We start from the raw sequence: 24,791 nt of genomic DNA on the forward strand, positions 1-24,791 counted from the left end.
ACCACATTTTCCCTTTGCTGCCCAAGCGCCACTACAAAAACACACTTTTTATGTTACAAATCTAACCTCTCTCAAAGCACTCCAGAATAAAAAATAAATAAATAAAATAATGTGGAAATATTTTAAAAAACTTCACAAATAATGTAGTCTAATAAGCCAGGCACAAAAAGTACTGTTTGCCACCCTTTTTTATTAAATGTCCATAAGGAGTTTTTAAATCTAAAAATGTTCTGTTCTGTACAGTATGAATTCTTCCAATAAGAATTTAAAAACAGTGATACAAACACAATAAGATTCTAGTATTTTTACTTAAAATATAGGAATTAACCAAATATTGCTTGGTGGGAAACTGAAAACAAATTCTTCTTGAAATGAAGAAAAAATATATACACATAAGACAGCATCCACAGGATGTCACTTGTCATGGTTATGCTCTTCTTTACCAAGCTCTATCTGTTCTGCATCATCTTCAGATTCAGAATCACTGTCTGATAAGTGATCCCCACCATCCTGAGTAAAGGAAACCTCTGTTGGGACCTCACCAGTTTCATCAATAGGCACTGCTCCTTTACGCTGTGGTAAAACACTGAAGAATGCTTCCTTCCAATCTTTCTTCTCCAGATATGCAAGTATGATCTCAAATACTACAATAAGAATACATTGGTAAGCAATAAAAAGGTACATCAATAGTCAAATAATAGCAGAATGTTTTGTACAAAGTTATCAGTAATCGTAAGACTGCAATTACTTTTATCAGAATAAAATACATCTCTTTAGACCAGTGGTATGTCAAAATGATAATTCAGCGCTGAACAATAACAAACTAATAACCCCAATTATTGCTTAATAGCCAGATAAGGGGACCAAAGGCTGCAAACAAAGTGCATTCATCTGGCACCAAAATATTCAGAAAGTATAAGGTATGTAGCGCCAAAGGATATAATCAATAAATTCAAGCAAAGTGAATATCAATTCCCAAAAAATATATAAGAATAAATGAATAGATATATATATCACAATAAAAAGTGAAAGTGCTCTTAACCACTTTCATACTGCGTCATTGAAAAATGACGGCTGCAGGAAGGCACTCTCGATCCGGGCCGACGTCATATGACAGCCCCCCGCTCTCGCCGCTACTGTGCGCCCTCAGGGGCGCGCAGCGAGGCGATCAGGGATGAGGTTAGTCCCTCGGACTGAGCCCATCCCCGATCAAGGTAAACAGCCAATGAAATTGGCTGTTTACCACGTGATCGGCTGTGTCAATCACAGCCGATCACATGAGCGGCTCCATCGCTAGCCGCTCGTTCTCTCCTCAATGCGCGCCCCCGGGGGTGCGCATGCGCGGCGATCGGGGACGAGGCTTGTCCCTCGGACAGAGCCCATCCCCGATCTAGGTAAAGAGCCAATGAAATTGGTTCTTTACCCTGTGACCGGCTGTCAATCACAGCCGGTCACAGAATGTCAACAGAGAACACGGTAACTAGCTGTCACCTTGTTCTCCTCCTCACACACTGATCCTGTGTGAGGAGGAGATTGTGGTAACAGCTAGTTACCGATTACAGTGCACCCCCAAAACACACTGATTGCCCCCCCCCCCCCCCAATAAAGAGGACCTGTCACTAGCCCATCAAAGTACCCAATTACCTGTCACCAGCCCATCAGGTACTCTGATGACAGGTACTCGGGTACTCTGATGGGCTGGTGACAGGTATTCGGGTACTTTGAGTACCTGTCATCAGAGTACCGGAGTACCTGTCATCAGAGTACCTGTCATCAGAGTACCAGAGTACCTGTCTCCAGCCCAGAGAGCCCGAGTACCTATCTGCAGACGTCCTGCAGTACCTCTGAAGACGTCTCGCCAATGACGAAATGCGTTCGCTGGAACGCACGTCGTGACGTCACTTGAGCCTGGTGGAACGCAAACTGGAAGTACCGCTTTCCACACCGCAGCTCATAACCGTGACGGCGTTTATCTGATTTTATCCCGATTTCTCTTGAATTTTATTGCCTCTATTTTTATTTGGACCTTGTAATGGCTCACCTGGATACTGTGCCATAAAACCATTTGTTGAAAAAATGGTACTACACTATCCAGACCTTCCTTTCTTGCATAACATCCCTGACTGGAAGTTAGTAAGGGATAGGTTACTTCCTCCTGTCCTCCCTCTGGATAAAGGTGCTTCATCACAATCGTGATGGTGGAGAGATGATTATGAGGAGCTGACCATCCTATCCCCTTCATTGTGTCACTGACACTGTGGGTCTGGCCATTATACCCTACCTGAAGCACCTTTATCCAGAGGGAGGACAGGAGGAAGTAACCTATCCCTTACTAACAGCACCTGTGTATGCAAAAAGTGGGTTTGGCTCATAATTTGTGAGCCAAACCAGGAGGTGAGCGGCCATCATTACCATTAATGCACCAAGTCACTTTATGATATTGAAGCACCAGCACCTGGCCACTTGATATCAGCACAGCACGGAAGAAATTATCTATCTTTTTTTTGGACTTTGCACATTTTTTTGATTAAATTCTCACTTGTGTATGCTAATGCTTTATCAATAGATATTATTATTAGCATGAGCACTTTGTGACAGTATTTATTCATTAAGCTATATTTCATCAATCACGTATATTTGTTTTTCATCACCTGGATCATTTTACCATCACATTATTTAAGCGCACTTGCACCTTTATTGTGAAAAAATAAATTTTTTGGCAATTGATATTCACTTTGCTTGAATTTATTGATTATATCCTTTGGCGCTACATACCTTATACTTTCTTTAGACCAGGGCTCTCCAAAGTTTCTAAACAAAAAGGACCAGTTTACTGTTCTTCACACTTTAGGGGGCCAGACTGCAGCCATCGGGAGGAGAAAATGCCCCAGCATCAGTTAGAGTAAACAATGCCCTGTCATTGGGGTCAATGGAAAGAACTGTGCCCCTTTGTTGGTGTCAGTGAATGAAAATCGTGCCCCAGAGACTTGATAAAAGCAAGTAAAGGCCCCCAGGCTGCAGTTTGGAGATTACCGCTTTAGACATACTGATAAAGCACACTTATGGTACTGTGCAAAATGTCCAATCAGCCACCAGAGAATGTTATGTTTGATGGCCTGTAAGTAAATATTTGTTCAAATAAAAGCAATATTTAGGCCCTTTGAAATCGGCAAGAGATGGTGCTTTAAATTAGTTGTGGCACCTGGGCCAGCAGACGGGGCTCTCGAATGCGCAACACTGAAATTGGCTGCACAGTGCTGATGTCAAAAGATGCCCATCCTACTGGCTACTGGTCATCTGCAGTGGACCATGAGCTCCCGGGGGTGCAAATTGAGCATGTTGTAGAAAAAAAAAAAAAAAAAGACAGCAAAGCATATATCTAGTGGCTGGGGGTTAAGGCCCACCCACCCTGCCTCAGCATGTGTGTGTGTGTGTTTGTGTGTTTGTTTGTGTGTGTGTGTATATAGCTGTAGTAAAAGGGGTTTACTTTAGAATATTTTTTTTAAAATAAAATTTACACAGGAAAATGTTATTCCTTAAAGAAAAAAAATAAATTAAATATGGTTTGTATTATTTTTTGTGTGACCTCTATTAGAAGACAAAACTGCAACAATTTACTTGGTACAGTGCTGTGTAGCATGTCAGACCAGAACAAGTCACCACCATGTTTTACAGAAAACAGATAAAAAAAAAAAAAAAAAAGAAAAAAAAAAAGTTAAGTGCACAGGAGGGATTTGGGGTCTTTTGGACCCCAGATACCTCCATAAAGAGGACCTGTTTACATTCCTTGTGACAGCAATAAAAGTGATCACAATTTAAAAAAGAGACAATGTAAAAATAAAAAAAATAAAAAGAAAAAAAAAAAATTGAAAGCGCCCCGTCCCGGTGTTCGAACTGCACATGTGACGTTTCGAGGAGTTTGTTAGAACAAGAGCAATCATTTTATCACAAGAGCTCCTCTAACTCCTCTACAAACAGGTAACCATTACATTTTTTTAAAGCTTCACCTATGGAGATTTTTTTAAGTACCGTAGTTTGTCGCCATTCTCCAAGTGCGCAATTTTAAAGTATGACATGTTCGGTATCTACTCACTCGGCATAACATCTTTCAGATTATAAAAAAAATTTGGGCTAACTTTACGGTTTTGTTTTTTTCTTTTTTTAATGAAAGTGTATTTCTTCCCAAAAAATTGCACTTGAAAGACCGCTGCACAATATATTGTACGGGTTCTAGCAAAAAAATACTGAGTTTAACTTTTAAGCAACATATGTCAGAAAAAGACTTAGGGCCAGTTCACAGTTGTGCGATGCGGGAACACTGCGAATATGCAGCGTGTTCCCGCATCACATCCGCACCCCTGGCAGTTTACACTGCCATATGCGATACACAGGGGTGTCAATTAAAAGTTAACGACACCCCCAGTTGCGATAGCATATCGCAGTGCGATCTGCAAGTACGCACAGAATCGGATCGCACAAGTGTGAACCACTATGCGATCCGATTCTACTGCGGCTCAAAAAAAGCCTCATGTGCGTGTTTGGTGCGGATACAGTGCGAATTCAGCCATACAAAGTGTATGGCTGAACTCGCATCCGCACATCAGATTGCATGTAATTAGGAGCAGTGCGCTCCGAATTACATGCGATCTCCGCAAACGCGGAAGTGTGAACTGACACTTAGGCTCCAAGGTGTTAAACACAATCTTATAAAAAATCCAGATTTAATGAGTTGCTGGTCACTGACTAAAACACTGTTAGCATAAACTATTTTAGGTCAGCTTAACCTTTTTAAATATCTCACCACAGTCACTCTTCTGTTAGCAAGCACCCAGCAAACTTTGTTTGGCTATTTAATATTATGTGATGTAAGCAGATTCTGAAGTCTTTACAAGTACATGGAATTACTTGAGCCCTCCAAGGAGATGTTTATGATAGAGACTACATTTGCCGACCAGATAAATGGCTTTAAACATTTCCTTTGGTGGCCTAAAGCCAGGCCATATATTGATCAAACCTCAGCCAGTTCAGAAGGGACATCAAGTCTGTCAGATTTTTTTTACATGCAGCTACAGTAGTCATTGTGTTCTGCCAGTTGGGAAGGCTCCCCGCTGGCAGAACATAATGCTGATGGGGGGTAATGAACAATTTTCTTTCCTTCCACCACTTGCATAACCAAAGGGCTGCTTTACACATTCAAATAGTCCTGTGAGATGGATATGAAAACTCCTTCCTGTGCAACTTCCTGTACTGACAACAGCCTAAACAAATGGCAAATAAGAGAAAAATCTGACGGAGCCCCCCTTGACCATACCAGGCCACATGCCGTCAACATGGGGGAGTGGGGTGGGTGCTTTGAGGCGGGGGGGGGCTCTGCGCCCCCCCACCACCCAAAGCACCTTGTCCCGCATGTTGACAAGGGCCTCTTCCCAACAACCCTGGGCAGTAGTTTGAGGATCTGCGGGCTTATCAAAATCTGGAAGCCCCCTTTAACAAGGGGACCCCCAGATCCCGCCCTCCCCATGTGAATGAGTGCGGGTTACATTGTACCCCTACCCATTCACCCCCCAAAAAAGGCAGTGTAGTGTAAATAAAAACCAAGAGACAGTTTTGACAAGTCCTTTATTAAAAATCTTCAATAGGTCTTCTGCCTTTGGTGGTGTGTTTTGCCTTCATTCTGTCTTCTTCCTCCAGTCTTCTCTGGATGGCCATGCCCCATGGCTATACAAGAACCGACAGAGAACGGAGCTGACACAATGACGGGAGTCAGCATCAGAGGAGGACCAGGGTTGGCGGTGGGGAAGACAGTAGCAGAGGAAGAACTCACCACCAGAGGGAGAAGAAACATTGAAGGTTTTTAATAAAGGACTTTCATTTGTTTTTATTTTCACTACACTGCCTTTTTTGGGGTAAATGGGTAGGGGTACAATGTACCCCATACCCATTCAAATGGGGGGGGGGGCTGGGATCTTGGGGCCAATATTCCAATAAGCCCCCTGCCCGCAGACCCTTACAACCAACACCCAGGTTTGTCAGAAAGAGGCCCTTGTTCCCATCAACATGGGGACAAGGACGCTTGCTTGTCCCCCTCCCTTTCATGAGCTGCATGTTCGGATAAGGGTCTGGTATGGATTTTGGTGGAGACCACCTTTTTTTTATTATTTATATTGGTGTGCGGTTCCCTTTTAAGATCCATACCAGACTCAAAGGGCCTAGTATGGATCTTGGGAGGGGGGACCCATGACGTTTTTTTTCTAAATTTTAGCGTGGGGTTCCCCTACAAGATTCTCAGCACAAGTCGCATACCAAAAGTAGGATCATGATGATCAGACTTGGATGCAACTTCCATTCAAATCAATAGGCTGAAAGTCGGATCAGTTAAGACGGCTCTCATAAGGAACCACTGATTTTGACAGGTCATGCAACTTGTGCTCTGTAGTAAGAGTGGAAAATAGAAGAGGCAGAGAAACACAGCTAAATGCGAACGCGGCTAAACGCCAATGCAAAAGTATTCTATAAGCGTGTTTTTACAGCTGCTCATTGCTGGCGTTTGTAGTGGCTTTGCGGTTCGTTTTTTTAATGCCCTGTGTCCATAAGGACTTAAACAGATAACTTACCATGATTCACAGCTAAGACTTTGCGACTTTTCATCTTCACAAAACTCCCAAGAGGAAGCTGAGCATGATGGATACCGAGATCCAGAGCTTGCTTGTATGTAATCCCCTGCAATTAAATTTCATAACTTAAAATCCCGACAATATGATTAAGAACAATGTAAAATGTCTCAAGCAGAGTTAAAGCATATTAAAGTCTACAGAAAGCCACCCACGTCTTGACACTTGGATGTCCCCCAGTTGCAGCAGGTTTTCCACACTTGTCTGAATATTTGCTCTTCCTGGTAGCACGTATTTCACTACATGAAATACAAGCTGGAGGCAGCAACTACAGTGTGCAGGTATTTGACTCACCCAAAGTGTGGAACACCTGCAGCAGCAAAATGCCAGAGTTTGAGTACATAGTACGGGTTCCACAGCAACACAGGGATCAGACTAATACAAATACTTGCCGGTACCACGAGGTGCCTTCACTGTTACCTTGGAGGAGTTATTCTCAACATGAAGCCCAATTCACACTATGTCATACTATGTGCATAGGGCAGGCCATTCAATTCAATGCTCTGTCCTAAGTGCAGTAAAGTAGCTTGCGCACTGCTAGGTTTTTTTTTTGCACAAAAATGAGCATCTGCTCACCATGTTTACAGTACCATTAACAATGAATGGAATCATAAGAGCATCATGATACAAAAGTGTGAATGCAGCCTAAAACAAGATACACACAGCACTATACCTCAGGATTCATTTTTATTGTTGAACTATATCCTGCTTTTTATGTGTACTTGGGCCTGCTTTAATCATTTTTCTGCAGTTATTTCCTCAGTTTACATATTTTAACTAATCAAAACTGGTCCCGGCTAGTAGTTTGTAAAAGGAATGAAGAAAAGATACATTCTCTTAAAGCGGGGGGTCAGCAACCTGAAGATCATGATCTACCAGTAGATCGTGGACAGGTGACTGGTAGATCGGGGTATTGCCTTGCTGACCCGCCATCCCAGTGCATCAAATAGTGCAATGCAGAGGGACTACTTGTAAAGTTGGATCTGGTGTAGACCGCAAGAGCCATATAAGCGGATGTCTCCTCTGTAGTGCTGGCTCCTGTCCTATGCAGAGTGATACCAACTAAATTCCATCTCTTATCCCTGCTAGCGGTCTCCAGAGTGATGCCAGCAGTAGGAAAGAAGAGATCTTCAGGTCAGTGTGAAGCAATACACTGGAAATAATAGTATAGGGCTGCTTTTTCAATGATGTGCTGCGGTATACCCACACATTTGCAGTTTTCCTGTGGGTTTACTGTGCTTAGCCATAGACTTCTATTATATCCTGAAAGTGCACCAAAACTCCTGATGCAGAATAGAAGTCTATGGCAAATCACAGCTAACAAAGGAAAAGGGCAGATGCACTGCGCTGCACCCTGCGGTGCAGGTAAAAAGCAGCACATCAGTGTGAAAGCAGCCTTATATGGGGCTCAGAATAGTAAGGGTTTATTTACATTTGCAGTTTTGGGGGTGGTAAAACCCTGTAGTTAAGACTTGTTTTTACCAGCCCCGCTCAAACTGCAACCCCTTTAGCTTCAGCGGCCAGGGGTGTACACATGTTGCAGAAAGAGTTATACACCCTATCATGGTTGGTGGATGTAGCACCTTCTAAACATGACCCATTTAAGTTAAAGAGGGCAGGTTGCAAGTGCCCTGCAACCTTGTGCAGTATAGCAAACAAGGTGTTAAAGCAGGCAGCGTTGTGTTGCTTTCTCACCACCTGCTTTAACCCCTTGGACCCTGCAGAAGCATGCAGTTGCGGAGCGCTTTCAGAATGGCCCTTTTACCTGAATGGGTCGCAATTGGCAGGCAGTAGCACCCACCAAAAGCAAGAGGGGGGGGTTTAATTCCTGCTGTGGCATGTGTACACCTTTGGCTTTTGCCTTAGCAGCTAAAGGGGGTAGGCATTGAGGACGATAAACTCAACTGCAAGGTTTTATCACCCCCTAAAATTATATCTGAATGAGCCCTAAGGGTGCCGCTTTGGAATGTATCTAAGGGCTCATTCACAAGTGCAGCAGGCAAAGAGATTTGAGCATGTTTGACAGGCATTTAGGAGGCAATAGGTTGCCTCCTCACCACCTGATTTCAACCTATGATTGTCATGCAATGCACGCGATTGTGACATGGTAGTACAGCAATTAAAGATTTAAATCAGATGTGAAGAGACGACACTGTGCTCATTGATCTTTGAGTTCTCCACCTCTTTAAAAGGTTGCCTACACCAAGTTCACCTTTACAAAAAAAAATAAATAAATAAATAAATGCACATTTTTTTTTGAAGGTAACAAAATATGCATTTATGATTTTTATTTTTTTTTTTTTATTAGGAGCCTGTAAAGCAATGTACCCACAATCAGCAGATCGTGGGTGTATAGCCACGGTCCTCCAGACTGTGTAGCTGTCTGCCCGTACTTCCGACATGAGCAGACTTTTACACTCTAACAGGAAGACTCAAGTAATTACTTGAGCGCTCAACCATGCCCTGGTAGTTCATTGACAACTACAAGCTGACAGCCGCAAAATCAGTCTGTACTTGTAATTTTCACAGAACAATGTGAATGAATGATGCAGATGTGCCCAACATCACTTTTTATTTTATTTTTCTTATTATTTTTAGATTGTGACAAAGAGCGGAGGGAGAAGATCCCCCACTCGCTGTCAAAACAGGGGATCAGGGGCCAGTGCATTTGTAACATGTTAAGCCTAGTACACACGGGCCGAATGACAGGCGGCATCGGCTAGTTCAATAGAAACTGCCCAACTTTCGGCCCATGTGTACTGCAATTAGTCTGACAGAAGCCAAAGTTCAGCTACCTTCTGTTGAAAGGGGCATGACCCAAAAAATATCTGCCGATTGGCTTCTGATCAGTGCTCTCAGCCAATGACAGAGCGCTGACCAGGGTGTTCTGGCAGGGGGAGCTGTCCCTCTATCAGAACACAAAACAGCAGAGGAGATTGCTGTACTAATGTTGGACAGTTAGTACAGTGGCTCCTCCTGGGCGGTCAGATTTTTTTTTTTTTTCCGTTCAGCCCTGCTGGGTTAAAACGAAAAATAAATTACTAGGGTGTACTAGGCCTTACATGTTACACCCTAAATACGGGTGTAACATGTTACAAAAGGTGAACTTATCCTTTAAAGTGTATGGGTAGAAAATGATTAGAAACCGTGATTGGTTGTGACTGCTGTCCAGGGTTAGAGTTGTTTCCTCACCTTCTGTGCTTTTAACAACAGTCTAAACAATCAGGAAATAAGTAAAGGTTCTACCCTACTCCTACTTTAGGAAGTTTTTTTTCGGTCTGAGCTGGTGTTAGGAGAGTTTAATAATAAAATTAAAAAAAAACCTCATGCTATAGAGAATTTAAAGTGAGATTATTAGCAGCAGCTGTGCACCAAGTGTTAATCACTTGTAAACATGAAAATATATAAAAACAGCGCTAGCAGCAAACAAATATACAAAAAAAAAAAAAAAAAAAGAAGGATGTAATCAATATAAAGTGCTCCAGTCTTCTTTAAAGTTCTGAAGTGCTCCACAAATTCATTCTGATGTGACACACACACCCCCTTTTGGTGTCCCTCCTTACCAGAATCAATGGAACCCCAGCTTTTCAGTCTGGGAGTCAGACAGGCTTGGTTAAAAATAAGACTGATGGGTGACAATGTACAGATCAAGGACTCCCCAGTAGCTTCTTAGATGTTCCAAATAATCCTCAAGTGCAGAACAAAGAGAAAGAGCCTTGATGACGCCCTGTGGCAAAGGCGAAACATTTTGACGTAATTTTTGGTATCGAGTTGTAACAATGTCACTTCCAGTTGCCGTGGAACGCAAGGTGGTTACAGCGCTCGGGGAAGCATATTGTTACTCACATGCTGTTTTATTACTACTGTCTGATAAGTATGTTTTTATTGCGCAATTAAACTGCAACCCTACGGTAGTTCACTATTGGCTCCTTCCCTTTGCTCTGCACTTGAGGATTATTTGGAACATCTTAGAGGCTACTGGGGATTCCTTGATCTGTTCCTTGTGACCCATCAGTCTCATTTTTAATCAAGCCTGTCTTACTCCCAGACTGAAAACCTGGGGTTCCATTGATTCTGGTGAGGGACACAAAAAGGGGTTGTGTGAGACATCACAGAATGAATTTATGTGGAGCACTTCAGCACTTTTAAGAAGATTGGAGCACAAGAATACTTTATATTAAATACATCAGTTTATTTGGACTTTTTTTGTATATTTTATATGCTTATTTGCTGCTAGTGCTGTTTTTATATATTTTCATGTTAGGAGAGTTCCCTCATTTCCAGTCTGGTAAAACGTTGTCAGCAGGTCAAGAAGTAAGAGGAAAACTAACAGCGCTGTTTAGCAGTAAAAACAAGCCATGGTTCTAACTATTCTATTCTAAACTAAGAAAAATGTTTTGGCTCGATACGCACTTTATTATTTTCTGGTCCTGCATTTGATTAAATCACTATGGTATCAGTAACAGTGTTGTATGCATAGATTATTTTCAAGTGTAATTCAGAACCATTGCATGTATAACCCTTTGAAATTGCACCACCCAAGAGCTGGTGGTCCTGGGCCACCAACATTCTGCAGATTTTTTTTTCCCCCACTTTACCTTGTGGTGATTGTGATCTACAAGGCCACCGATAACGTAAGCTTTGGTTTCATCTAGTTCATGGAGTACTTCAGGGGAATCAGATGTGAGGTAAACAAGGTCTTCAGACTTTATGAGATCCTTGTAATGCTCAGAATTGATGTGTATATCCTATAGGGGAAATAATTATAGATTATATTAAGTGAAGAACTAGAGTGAAAGTGAAAATCACCAGTAGACATGCAGATTAAGTGCCATTAGCAATTGTTCTTGTGATTATTGGCGCAACAAACCAGGTGATTAAGGCAACGTTTTTTTAATCCTAAAGAAGAACTCCAGCAAAAGATTTGTTTTTCTAATGTTTGGATACAAAGGAAAAGGGACAGAACATGTCAGATTCTGGTCAAGAAGTAAAAGGAAAATCTCTTCAAACAGGGACTACAATTAAAGTGCTTGTATTAGTATAGTGAAGGATGGATATTTTGTTCCTGTCCATTTCACTGGAGCTTGACTTTTGTGGACAGGAGATGGCATTATCTGTATTATTTGGGACAGGCTATATTACATATTTAAATCTTTATAGATTGCTTTAATTCAAAATGTGGTATCTACAAAAAATTAAAGCAGCAAACATTCTCTTGCTTTATATTGTGTAACCCTTTATTTTACCTGCAGCTCTTTAAACCTATTCTAGATAAAAGGTCCTATAGTAGGTGCCTGTAGAAGCCTGCGTGCACCTTTACCTTCAGTTAAAGAAAAAGAAAAAAAAGTGTGCTAAATACACTGCAAACCCACAAGCCAAGGTGTGCTTGATACTAAGACTACCTTGCTAGATATTTTTTTATCTTTCCTCGCACTTCAGGAATATAGAGAGACCGTTTTGGCTTTGTATACAACCTTCCTTTTTATGTCCATCTTTTACACTGGTTTGAAAGACCAAGTCCTAGATGTCAAACAGTAAGGACTGTGTACATGGTACAATCAGACTCTCTTGTCTGACACCATCCTTTATCATTTAGTCATGGCTGAAAAGTTCAGACCTGTATGTAGAGAATGCTATATAATGGGTGCCCAAGGTATATAGACATCAAAAGTCTGTGCTAGGACAATAAAAGCACTAATGATGCCTGCACTCGCCTTTATAGGTTTTATTAAATACTTGACATTAAGCCCGTTAAATTAACGGGCCCTAGAACATATGTGGTCAAACATTTGTAAAAACAGACTTGTTCCAGTACAAAAAAAAGTGGACAACCATGCAGTTGATTTCTATGTTATCGTATTTATTCTTTAGAAATGTTAAAGAAGAATAAATGTGAAAAATTTAACTTTTCTAATTTTTTTTTTTTTTGATGTAGTAAACAAAACAATTAAGGTACAGTAAATGTTGCTTAAGTGCAAACCTTTTCAAACAATTGTAAATATACAAAATCAGTAGAGTTTTTTTTTCAATATTTGTTTTTTTTTTTTTGGGGGGGGGGGGGGGTTATGTTGAATTTCTAACATAAATTTTCCTGTTCAATAGATCTATTTTCTATTCTTTGTCTTTTGGCCTTTGTAATGTTTAACTCATCTTGCTGAGTTGAACACTCTTCTTCTGAATTGTATGTAGGTTTGGTTTAGTCCTATAGCCTCTGTCAGCTCTGTGTCCCTGTTGCCCTAGCAACGTCGGGGACATGCGCAGAGCTGACTGAGCGGCTCTCGCTTATCTCTTTTTTTTTTCTAACAACGCGAGAGCCACATGACGTAGCCAGCTCTGCGCATAGCATCCTTGTTGCCCTAGCAACATCTGGGACATGCGCAGAGCTGACCGAGCGGCTCTCGTGTGCAAGCACGTGCCCGCGCGCACCCGCCACTTCAACATTTTCGCCCGGCCGCCCGAAGTCTCTGTGTTCCAAGTCCCAACAGCTGTCCGTGGGGCACATGCGCAGTAGCGCAATCCCACGGACACAGGGACTGGACGCAGACACTCTTGTACTTTATATAGTAAGATTACATGGCAAAAAGCACTCAACAGTCCAGCAAGTACATTTTAACACTTCCCAAAAGTGTCAAGAGGAATGATGACCAGAAGTTTGGTCCGAACTTTGGTTCAGACCGAACCTTAAAAGGAAGCTTTAACTCCCACCCAACTGTAGCCCGGGCATTCCCTGTCCAGCAGCTGCACGCACACATAAGGACAGGCATGCCCATGAAATTATTGACCCAATATGGACATATAATGTAGCCATAATAGGTCAGTGATGTCATGAGCGTCCCCACCCCTTTGTGTACGTGAGGCTGCGGGGTGGGGAATGTCTTGAAAGCAATTAATTGGGTAGCAGTGACCGCTTCCTTCTGCATAAACCCATTTTCAGACCAAATCCATGCCCATCCCTAGTCAAGAGCTAGCTGGCACCTTTTTACTGAACAGTGTGACTACATTTCACAGTAATAGCCCAATAGGAAGGTAAAAACTATGGCACTATTGTAGAGAAAATTCCACCTGTGGCACATATAAAATGTTATCTAAAAGGCAACCTTAGGTGTCAGCATTGAAGTTCTGCAGCCTGTTTAGTAGTACTAAGGTATGGACACATTTATTCCAAGGTATGTGCAAGTTCCTGCAACATACAATAAAATACCATAATGTAGTACACCATTGGTGACAACTTCATAAAAAAAATCAAATATATACCCCTATAAAGTTAATTTAAAAATACCCAACATTTTGCAAGGATGTCTTGCTCAGTCATGTCAAAAAGGAAGGAAACAAAATGTATTTAAACAGAAAATTTATAAAAATATTTTTTTTTAGCCTTTAGCCCCGCTTCACATATATGCAGTGCGGGAAATGCAGCGAATCCTGAGCATTTCCCACACCGCATTGAAATCACACTCTGTTTAAGTAATCTGTAAATGTTACATAATGACACCCCAAAACAGGTCGCAAAACACATTGTGATTGCAAGAATCAGATTGCTTGGGTGTTCACACCCATTAGATCTGATTCCAGTGCAGCAAACAAAAAAAAAAAAATGAATGGGCTCAAATCACACTGCAAAGAATCGCATATGATTTAAATAGGATTGTGGTGTAATTCCTATTCGAAAAACATGGAGTGTCCTGCACCGCATAAGTGTGAACCCAGGCTAACATAATGCACCACAATCTTTCATGTGAGGTTACCTTCCAGTTGATCCAACCTTTGTCATATTCTTCCATGTTGCTTTTCAGTTGTCCACCGTGGCTGGTTAGATAAAACTAAAAATATAATATGAATTGATATAAGCATAAGCATTACATTTCAAAGGGGTCTTACGAAGAGCAAAATTATATTTGTATTAATTCCCTCCAATGTGCTTTTATTAAATGTTCACTATTATGTATGACCAAAGAAGATTGAAATTTAATTTTTACCAATATGTCAATACCATATACCACAACTCCAGCTCCCAAGTAAAGTAGGGTAATGTAATATGGTTATAAAAAGAAAGTATCCAAGTGGTGTTGAAAATGTTTAGGAATTCTGTACTAGGAATATAGGCTGCTGGTATGATCTTTCTAAAAATACTAGTTGCTGTAATGATTAACCTTTGAATTCAGTACTCACTCACTGGCCAGGAACAAGCATTTGGCAAATCAAGTCCTGATCTCAGTGCTTGTCCAAGGAGGACACAGGAGGTAATAAAACCTCTAGCAGCATGATAGCCAGATAACCTGCATTTTCAGAGGGAAATAAGCAATAGCAGCTTGGACAGTGGCTTAGTGGCCATCATGGCACTCTTGCCTTGCACCACTAGGATCTTTTTGTTTGCATGTTCTCCCTGTAAATGTGTGGGTTTCTTTGGGTACTCTGGTCTCCTCCCCCACGCCAAAGACAAGCTGGTACATTTATTGGCTTCTGTCCAAATTGGCCCTATGCACATGTGGCATCACATTTTGTATGCAGGTCCCAAGCCAAGAAACTAGAGAGGACAAAAAATTAACCACCTTGAAAAAAAAAAAAAAAGAATTGCAGAAAGATGGCCCATTTAAAATCGCAGAGAACCGGATACAACTGTACAGATATACAGTATATACATGCACAATGGCAGCTTCCATTATAGGCTTTCTTTAGGCTAAATAAAAATCAAAGACATCCTTGGAGCTATGGTATTGAACTTTTAGGCCCGATTTTGATGAACAGCACATAACAGAATAAATATGCAATGTACTACAATATGGAAAACAGGGCAGTGCACATGAAGAACTTCATGCTTCCATGTGCAATATGTTAATTCATTACACATGGAAGTACAAGTCTTTCTGCTCAGATTGATCTGTAAAGCTGGATACACACTATACAACTTTTTTTGTTCAATTTTCTTTAGATTTACCTTTTCTATGTAGTGCAAGGGCCTGCCTGATTGCATACATATTGAAAGTGTTTAGGTTTGACTTCATATTATATGGTTTTGGTAGATCTAAAGGAAAAAATCTAAAGACAGTTGTATAGTGTGTATCCAGCTTAAGGAATACACAAACAGATGTACACATCAGCTAAAACATAAAAGGTACCGAAAACTTGGCAGAAAAAAAAAAAAAAAAAAAGCCTTAATGAGGCCATTTACAGCCCAATCACAATTCAGTAGCCCAGACTATCTAGGGCCAATCTGTCAATGGCTAGTGTAGCCATGTAACAACCATTTAGTTTATTTGAAGTGGCTCGTGAGTTCAAGGAGAAGTTCACCTTTAAAAAATTAAAAATAAATAAATTCCGTTTTTTACAGGTAAAAGGGTATGGAATTTTTTCTAAGGAGCCTGGGGAGTATTTCACCCACGATCAGAAGATCGCAAGTGCAATTTTAGGCTCCTGAAGACTCTGAAGATAGCGGTCTGCTTGTACCTCATACGGGCAGGCAGTTACCTGAGAGCAGGAAAATCTATGGACTACCACAATGCTCTCCAGCATCCTCGTGGTTATTGAGAACTACAAGCAGTCAGCCATAGCGGTCTACAGTACTCGTAATCTATCCATTCACAGGAAACTGTGAATGAATGTGGCCATGTGGGTGGAGCCCTGCACGGCCATGCTGTTTTTAAATTGTGACAGTGGGTGTTGGGAGAGAATCCCCTGCCCGCTGTCATGGGGGTTGGGGGGAGGGGCTGCAGATGCTGGAACATAATACATGTTCCACCCTAAAAACAAGTTCCATAGGTCAAACTTATCCTTAACCTGTTCTTTTTTCTTTTTGCACGTTTAGAAAAATCTTAACTGAATAGAAAAACACACGAGGAGCTAAAAAGGCTGCACACCTCAAATTATTGAAATAAGGCAGGAAGGAATTCCCCCCTTTTTTTTTTTTTTTTTTTTTTTTTTTGCAGCAATACATTAAATCAAACTAGTATTCTTTTTTTTTTTTAAATGTATAAATTATTAACAATTCATTAAAAATTAGTTCCACATGGGATAACAATATGAGCTCTGGTTACAATAACAAAATGACAGCCAATAGCAAGAAAAAAAAAAACATTGTACATGGTAACAATGTTGAACTACCAAGACAGAGTACTTTATAGATAAAAATATCCTCTGAAGAAGACTACGACTTTAATAGGTCGAAGAGCGTCGGTGTACTGTAGGTCTTGGTACTGTATGTCTTGGTAGTTAAATATTTTACCATGTACAATTTTTTCTTGCTGTTGGATGTCATTTTGTTATTGTAACAAGACCTCATATTTTTAATGAATTGTTAATAAAATGTATACATATTTAAAAAAAAAAAAAAAAAAAAAAAAAGAATATACTAGTTTGATTTAATGTATTGCTGTTTAGAAAAATCTTTTCCCTACAGTTCTGCCTCAATAAGTCAACTTGAAGATTGCATCAATCGCCCGAAAACAAGTGTAAATTTTCTGAAAGAAAGACACCCTACAGAATAAAATAGTGGTAGTTCTAATTTTTTATGTTACAAAATACTACAGCAAATGACTAGGAAACACACAATTTCAGTAGAAAATACACAAAATTTTAGGACACAAATGCAATAAAATACCCAATTTTTTGGTAAAAAAAAAAAAAAAAAAAAAAAAAAAAAAAAAGGATGAGGTTGCACCAAGTAAACAGACACCCAACATGTCAAATATTAAAAATGGCAACAAACTTCAGTACCCTAGATTTTCTACAGGCAACGCTTTAGAAAACCCCCTGTAGGTCATTCGTTGCGGAGGAGCCCTGGTGCTAGCAATATTTCTCACTCCGGCGTACGTGGCGATATGCAAAATGTATCACAATCAATGTTTTCAGGCATAGGTGCCCCTGACTCATGCGTTTCGTTCATACATACATGTTTGTGGGGGTGGGGGAAGCCATTACCAGGGGTATGTGTGGAGGTTATTGGCCGGCCTCCCGACTGCTTCTGTCTGACAGCCAGCTTTTCAGATATACACAATCCCAGTGGCTGCAGCCATGACAGACAGACCTGGGGGTACATGGGTGAAATTTCCCTAGCCAAGAGATAGGAAACATCTGATCCTTACCTGAATCTCAATTACTGGAAGGCAAAAATGATGAAACCATGTCATTTGCTTTAACTAAATAACCATTTTTATTTTTAGGCTGGAAAAGTAAAGAATTTCTAGCGGGGTGCTGTAGCCAACATCCCTATGGGTTTTCTTTTTTATAGAATTCAGATGGGTATGTAATGTAGAATAGGAATCTTGAAGGCCAAGAACCACATTAAATTTTAAACCAATACAATAATTTACCTGGACAGGGTGTGTTGCTCTGCGATTTTCTGAATAACACCGTCTAATTTGCTTGTTTAACTTCTTCACATCCTAAATAAGAAATCATTAGTAAAATGGCAATAACATAGAAATTAGGGGAAAAAAAAAGTGGAGAGTACATAGCTTACCCGTAATAACATTAAATGATCAAAGCTGCAGTCTATAATAAGACGTAATGTACTGGGATGGATCTCCTTTCGCACCCTTTTACAGGTAATGCTCTCCACATTTTGTCCTAGCTGAGCCTGCCGTTCAAGTTTCCTTTTTTGCCTTTTCTCTTTCCTCTTCTCCCTGGGAGCATAAAATGACATTTAAGATTAACAAATGCTAGACTTCAGAAATCATTAACATCTAACGCAAGTACGCAACCATTTTTTTTTTTTACCAAAGTGACAAACAGTAGAAATGGAAAGATTGTAGGTTGAAATATTATTTCTCGGTATTGGTTACAATAAAGCTATACACCTGTCAAAAGAGCCATCTTCCACGGTGTGGAGTTGTTTTTCAGGGGTTGGGCTTGGCCCCTTAGGTCCACTGTAGGGAACAGTTTGGGAATGACCCCTTAGGTGTCAGCATACCAAGACATTTTGGACAATTTCCTGCTCTCAACTTTGTGGGAACATTTGGGAATGACCCCTTACTTTTCCAACATGACTGCGCACCAGTGCACAAATCAAGGTCCATAAAGATATGGATGAGCAAGTTTGGGGTGGAGGAACTTGACTGGCCTGCACAGAGTCCTGACTTCAACCCAATAGAACACCTTTGAGATGAAAGAGTGGAGACGGAGAGCCAGACCCTTCTCTCCAACATCAGTGCCTGACCTCACAAATGCACTTCTGGAAAAAAATGGTCAAATATTCCCATAGACACACTCCTAAACCTTGTGGACAGCCTTCCCAGAAGAGTTGAAGCTGTAATAGCTGCAAAGGGTGGGCCAACTCAATATTTAACCCTACAGACTAAGACTGGGATGTGGCGTCCTAATACTTTTGACAATATAGTGTATGTTAAAATTAATGTAAACCCTCACATATGCCCAGTGAAGTAAACAGCCTCAGATGATACACAGAGATTTAACAAATCTCCCTACATACGTTTTACATGCATATCTGCTGTATTCAGCTTTATATATTCATAGTGTTAGAGATTTTCTGGGAATGGATTCTTGGCATACAGAAAAGACAAGCTGATTGGAGGAAAGGCACACACCACCCCTCCACATAGGCAGAGACTTGCAGAGCTGTGCCAAGACAAGCTCTCTGCTAATCTAGTTATAGCAACCTCCCACACACAAATTTCAGCCTGGTTTTATCTTGGCTGACGGAGAACTTGTCAGAAGTTATCATGCTGATAACAGAGCAATGAAACAGCAGAAAGGCATGGGACTTGGAGAGAGATAAGAAAACACTACAGAAATGTAAACATCCCTTCTGACAGTAATATGCAGAGACAGGTACAGACGGAGCGGCGGAAAGCAGGGGGGGGGGGCACATCTCCTCCCACTGCTTGTGATAACAGCCAAGCAGCTGCTTATCCACATCGGTTGTTATCACAAGAAACCGACCATCCGCTTTATCTGGTGCAGGCATCACCTCAGTACAACCCCTTGAAGCCAAAGGACGCATATTTGTGTTACATCGGCGTTAAGGGGTTAAGATTGCCACTGACAGAAATACCAAGGGGGTGTTAAATTCAAGTGACAATTGCGCAGTCATGAACCGCTGTACACAAATAAAATTGATGTCCTTTTTTCCCCACAAATAGAGCTTTCTTTTGGTGGTATTTGATCACCTCTGCGATTTTTATTTTTTGCGCTATGGACAAAAAAAAATGAGCAACAATTCTAAAAAAAAAAAAAATATTTTTTACTTTCTGCTATAAAACATTCCAAATAAAAAAAATAAAACATTTTTTTTTTTTAAAAAATCTAATTTTTCATCACTTTAGGCCAATATGTAAAATCCCAATAAGTGTATACTGTTTGGTTTGCATAAAAAAGTTATCGCGTCTACAAACTAGGGGAAAGATTTATGTCATTTTTTTTTATTTATTTTTTTACTAGCAATAGCGGCGATGAGCAATTTTTAGCGGGACTGCGTCATTTAGGTGGCTAGAATAGACACCTGACATTTGACACTTTGGAAATGTCACTGGTCCTCCCAACAGTTATCAGTGCTAAAAATATGCACTGTTACTGTACTAATGACACGGGAAGGGGTTAACACCAGAGGCAAAGGGTTTAATGGGTCCCTAGGGGGTGCTTTCTAACTGTGTGGGGGTGGGCTTGCTGCCGGAACACAGAGACTTGTGTTCCTAAATAAGAGAAACACAAGATCCCTGTGTTCATTACTGGCAGACCGCCATACGGTCACCATGGGGAGTGATCACGGATGCCTGGCGGACATCGCAGCCGCTGGACCCGCTGATTGGCTCTCCCTGTAGCCAATCAGCGTATGCATGCGCGCCCCTGCTTGCGGTCCCGCCAATCAACATACAGGTACGTCTTTTCGAGGGACAGAGCTGACCTGCCACAGTAAAACTACAGCGGCTGGTCGGCAAGTGGTTAACAGGCCTGAAAAAATAAATAAAAAAATCACACTTACTTTCTGAGCTCTCTTTGATCTTCCCATTGCTTTTGTTTAATCATTTTCTTCATCTGCCTCTTAGACATAACCTCAGGTGTGTTACATGCTCCATTATTTATTTTCTCGCCATCTGCATATTCTGCAGTACATTTGCTCCTCTCTGGTGTGAGATCTGATTGTTCTGTGTCCATTGTCATACAGTAGTAAATATTCCATGCACAACAATCTTATGTAAAAGTCCTACAAGAGTAAGATACAAGGATGAGAGACATTTTTCTACACCACAAAACACTTGCAAACAATGTAAAGAATGGTTGTTCAACATTTTTCTATAACTGTTTTTTCACCAAAGTAGAATAAAGTACACTTCCTAACTTTTATCGCTACATAAAAAAAAAAAAAAAAAACACATATTAGGAGAAAAATTATTCCTTACACCCCAGCGTCCTCTCTAAATGTGTTTCCAGCGAGATCCGGAAATATCTGAGGATCTCTAGCTCTCAGCTGTACCTGGATCGGTAGAGCCAGTTGTCAATCAGGCAACTGGTTGGATCCCAAAAATATTGTCAGGATCCTTCCCAAACTTGGCACGGCTCTGCCCCATCAGCTGACAGCCAGCAGCAGCATGCCATCAGCTTACTCTGGGTCACAGGAGAAGAAAAGTATTTATACTCCTGTTGCCTGATGTTTGGCCATACTTCCCTTAAAGTGTACTGAAGGTAAAACATTTTGTTGTTGCTTAGGATAGTAGGGTTAGAACCCCTGTCAGTATTTACTGCAGTCTATTTCCCCGTTTGGGAGATTATCCCTCTCGATTTGTCCTATGTACTGTTATCATCGAAAGTAAGGGAAAATCCCAAATTTTCACTAGAACAGTAAGAGAGGAGAAATCTTTCAATGTCAACTATGGTTCTGGTGACACCTAAGGATTCTATTACTTTGAAGCAGGGGTCTCCAAACTTTTTAAACAGAAGGTCCAGTTTACTGTCCTTCAGACTTTAGGGGGGGTGAGGGGGGGGCAGACAAATTACATAGCACCTGTGGTCAGTAGGAAGAGTAATTGTGTCCCATAATGGGTATTAGTGATAGGATTAATGCCCTATCGTTGGTGTCAGCGGAAGGAATGGTACCCCCTCGTTGGTGCCAGCGGAAGGAATGGTACCCCCTCGTTGGTGCCAGCGGAAGGAATGGTACCCCCTCGTTGGTGCCAGCGGAAGGAATGGTACCCCCTCGTTGGTGCCAGCGGAAGGAATGGTACCCCCTCATTGGTGTCAGCGGGAAGAATGGTATCCCCTCATTGGTGTCAGCGGGAAGAATGGTACCCCCTCATTGGTGTCAGCGGGAGGAATGGTACCCCCTCATTGGTGTCAGCGGGAGGAATGGTACCCCCTCATTGGTGTCAGCGGGAGGAATGGTACCCCCTCATTGGTGTCAGCGGGAGGAATGGTACCCCCTCATTGGTGTCAGCGGGAGGAATGGTACCCCCTCATTGGTGTCAGCGGGAGGAATGGTACCCCCTCATTGGTGTCAGCGGGAGGAATGGTACCCCCTCATTGGTGTCAGCGGGAGGAATGGTACCCCCTCATTGGTGTCAGCGGGAGGAATGGTACCCCCTCATTGGTGTCAGCGGGAGGAATAATAATCTATAATTTTTATCAGGGGAAGGAATAGTGCCTTATCATTGGTGTCAGTGGAAGGAATAGTGCCCCATCATTAGTGCCAATGGGAGGAATAGTGGGCATCAGTGGAAGGAATAGTGCCCCATCATTAGTGCCAATGGGAGGAATAGTGGGCATCAGTGGAAGGAATAGTGCCCCATCATTGGTGTTAGTGGGAGGAATAATGTCCCATCATTATTGTCAGTGAAAGAATGTTTAAATTGTTTATATCAGTGGGAGGAATAGCGCTTCATATCTGTGGGAGGAATCCACAAAGGCCAGAAAAAAGCAATACAAAGAATAGCTGCACACCATGCTGGAGTCCAAATCCAGTTATTTTGAAAAGACTGTGGGACACACACCAGACGAAAGACAGTGGAAGGTTGACGCGCTTCACACAAATATCCTGTGCTTATTCATAACGTTATAACTAAGCACAGGATATTTGTATGAAACGCGCCAACCGTCCACTGTCTTTGTTGTTCAGTACGTGTCCCACAGTCTTTTAAAAATATATAGACTTGGACTACAGCATGGTGTGCAGCCATTGTTTCCATTGATCTTGTTCTTGGAAGCGAGCCGGGGCTTGCATCCACACATTGATTGGGTTACTCACCTGGAGTGTTGCTCTCTCTTGTCCCAGATAAAAGCAGGCAAAGGGCCACATCCGGCCCTTGGGCTACTGTGACCACTGCTTTGAAGGGATATCCTTGCACTTCCTGTTTTGGCAATGGGATAGGAAGTGAAGGGAAATCTCCCCAATGGAACATAGATAGTACAGAAAAAAAAAACAACGGATTATAATACTTAAGCCGGCCATAGACTGATCAAAATTACTGCTGAAGCAGCCGAATTTTGATCTGTCTATGGGCAGGCTGGCAGTACTTTAGTCCATCCATCCATCCATCAAGCGATCGGCTTCAGTACAACCAGTTTGTTGGGGTTCTTTCACCTTGATCGCTGCCAGCAGTAATCATTGTATTCTGCTGGTGAGAAAGGCTCCCTGCTGGCAGAACACCATGGCTGTGGGAGGGATTAGTGTTTATGGGGCAAATGGAGTGATTTTCTTTTCTTCCACCCATGGTTGAATAATGCCTTACTCTAATCAAAATGAAAAAGAAGGGTTTTGCCTTTAACAATACATGTCCCCCTGCTATGAGTTTTCTTCTGGCAAAGCAGCATATCAAGCTGTGATTTAAAGTAATCACTATATACCTAGAAAAAGAAATCAGACATGACCTGTCTGCATTGTAAGGATCATTGGTTATCCATGGCACAGACACTGATCTCCAGCTATATAGAAGAGGGACAGCCAGCAACTCCCACCAAGAAGCACCAGAAAGCAAACATATAAAAAAGAATTACAAGGCATTCCATGACTTTTAAAACCTCTGTTCTGTCACTAACCGAAATACCAGGGCACACATTACCGCAATCCCAGCGCTCCCCTCACATCCCTTCTTCACTTCCTGCAGCTGCCACAACAACGTGCTACCAGAAGCACAACTTGTCCGGCGCATTTCTATGACATCAGCGGGAGCGGTGAGCTAGCGCCATATTTGAAGTGGGCATGGTCAGTAGCCGTTTCTGTTTGCATAGAACCTTATAAATGACGATAACCTATGATTGTACGGTGTACAGTACTTCCTGCCGCCAGTGAGAAGTGTGACTGCTTGGAGTAGACCACTCCGGTTGCGTTGGCTGCAAGTCATGATATTTAAAATGTGTCCCTGGTGTTCAGTTGTGAGACGTTACATGGTAAAATACCATTCTTATTTTTATATCAGATTCAGTTGATTTACTACTTGCTACTTTGTTCCAGTGGTTTACTTCCGGTCACTGCCATTGCTGACTTTTTCCTAAAATGCTAGTTACTTGTGTAGCGCCTAAGCTGGGCATACAGGGGCGGGTTGAAAAAAAAACACCTTATTATTTCCCATCCACACATTTGAGGTAAATTGAGAATTCCCCCTGTCGTGACATTATATTCTGATAGCAGGGAGACTTCTCCACCATCAGAATTAGAGATATTGGCAACACCGATATATCGGGTACCGATATGCACTTCCCCGATATTTCGGAATCGGCTCCTGAGGTTACCGATATTGCCGATATTTCGGGAAAGTGCTAGAGGCATCACACCGGTCCCAGTGTCCATAGTCGAAGGTCGGCTGACTTGTAATGACAACTGATGCGACTGTCAATACTGTGCCCTCCTGACTCCCACGCTGTGCCCTCCTAACCTCAGTATCATACCCTCCTGACTTCCCCCCCCCCCCCCCCCGTACTGTGCTCTCCTGACCCCAGTATTGCACTCTGACGCCCCCCTGTGCTGTTCGCACCAGATCCAAGTATTGTGCCCTCCTGATCCACCCTTGTGCTGTGCCCTTCTGTCCACCCTCCCAGAATGTGCCCCCCCCCCCTTGTAGAGTGCCCTCTTCGCCCTCCACCCTTACTTTGCCCTACTGGCCCATGTACTCTGCCCTGCTGACACCCTGACCTCTACCCTACTGACCCCTCTCCTAAGCCTTGCTGATGCCTTATCCT

At 41.9% G+C, this 24,791-nt stretch overlaps 1 protein-coding gene across 1 annotated transcript; it reads right to left on the bottom strand.

Annotated features, from left to right (window-relative positions):
* Positions 1–326: 326 nt before the first annotated feature.
* On the bottom strand, positions 327–23,796 carry TRMT10A (tRNA methyltransferase 10A). The gene is made up of 8 exons (XM_082258066.1): positions 23,675–23,796; positions 20,605–20,826; positions 18,127–18,289; positions 17,978–18,049; positions 14,417–14,491; positions 11,270–11,419; positions 6,615–6,720; positions 327–644 (listed from the first exon to the last, which is right to left on the bottom strand). Exons 2-8 carry the CDS (start codon positions 20,781–20,783, stop codon positions 415–417), a joined length of 975 nt encoding a protein of 324 aa, XP_082114192.1. The 5' UTR covers positions 20,784–20,826; positions 23,675–23,796; the 3' UTR covers positions 327–414.
* Between the last annotated feature and the right edge of the window lie 995 nt (positions 23,797–24,791).

The sequence above is a fragment of the Pelophylax lessonae genome (genome assembly GCF_965119305.1).
Source record: "Pelophylax lessonae genome assembly, chromosome: 1".
NCBI classification, from domain to species: Eukaryota; Metazoa; Chordata; class Amphibia; order Anura; family Ranidae; genus Pelophylax; species Pelophylax lessonae.

What these genes read in the sequence shown, in the direction of transcription:
- TRMT10A (XM_082258066.1), bottom strand. Translation starts at nt 20,783, where the DNA reads ATGACAATGGACACAGAACAATCAGATCTCACACCAGAGAGGAGCAAA. An exon ending in GATCAAAGAGAGCTCAGAAA is followed by an intron (nt 18,290 to 20,604) that starts GTAAGTGTGATT and finishes TTATGCTCCCAG; the next exon opens with GGAGAAGAGGAAAGAGAAAA. An exon ending in AAGGTTGGATCAACTGGAAG is followed by an intron (nt 11,420 to 14,416) that starts GTAACCTCACAT and finishes TTTCCCCTATAG; the next exon opens with GATATACACATCAATTCTGA.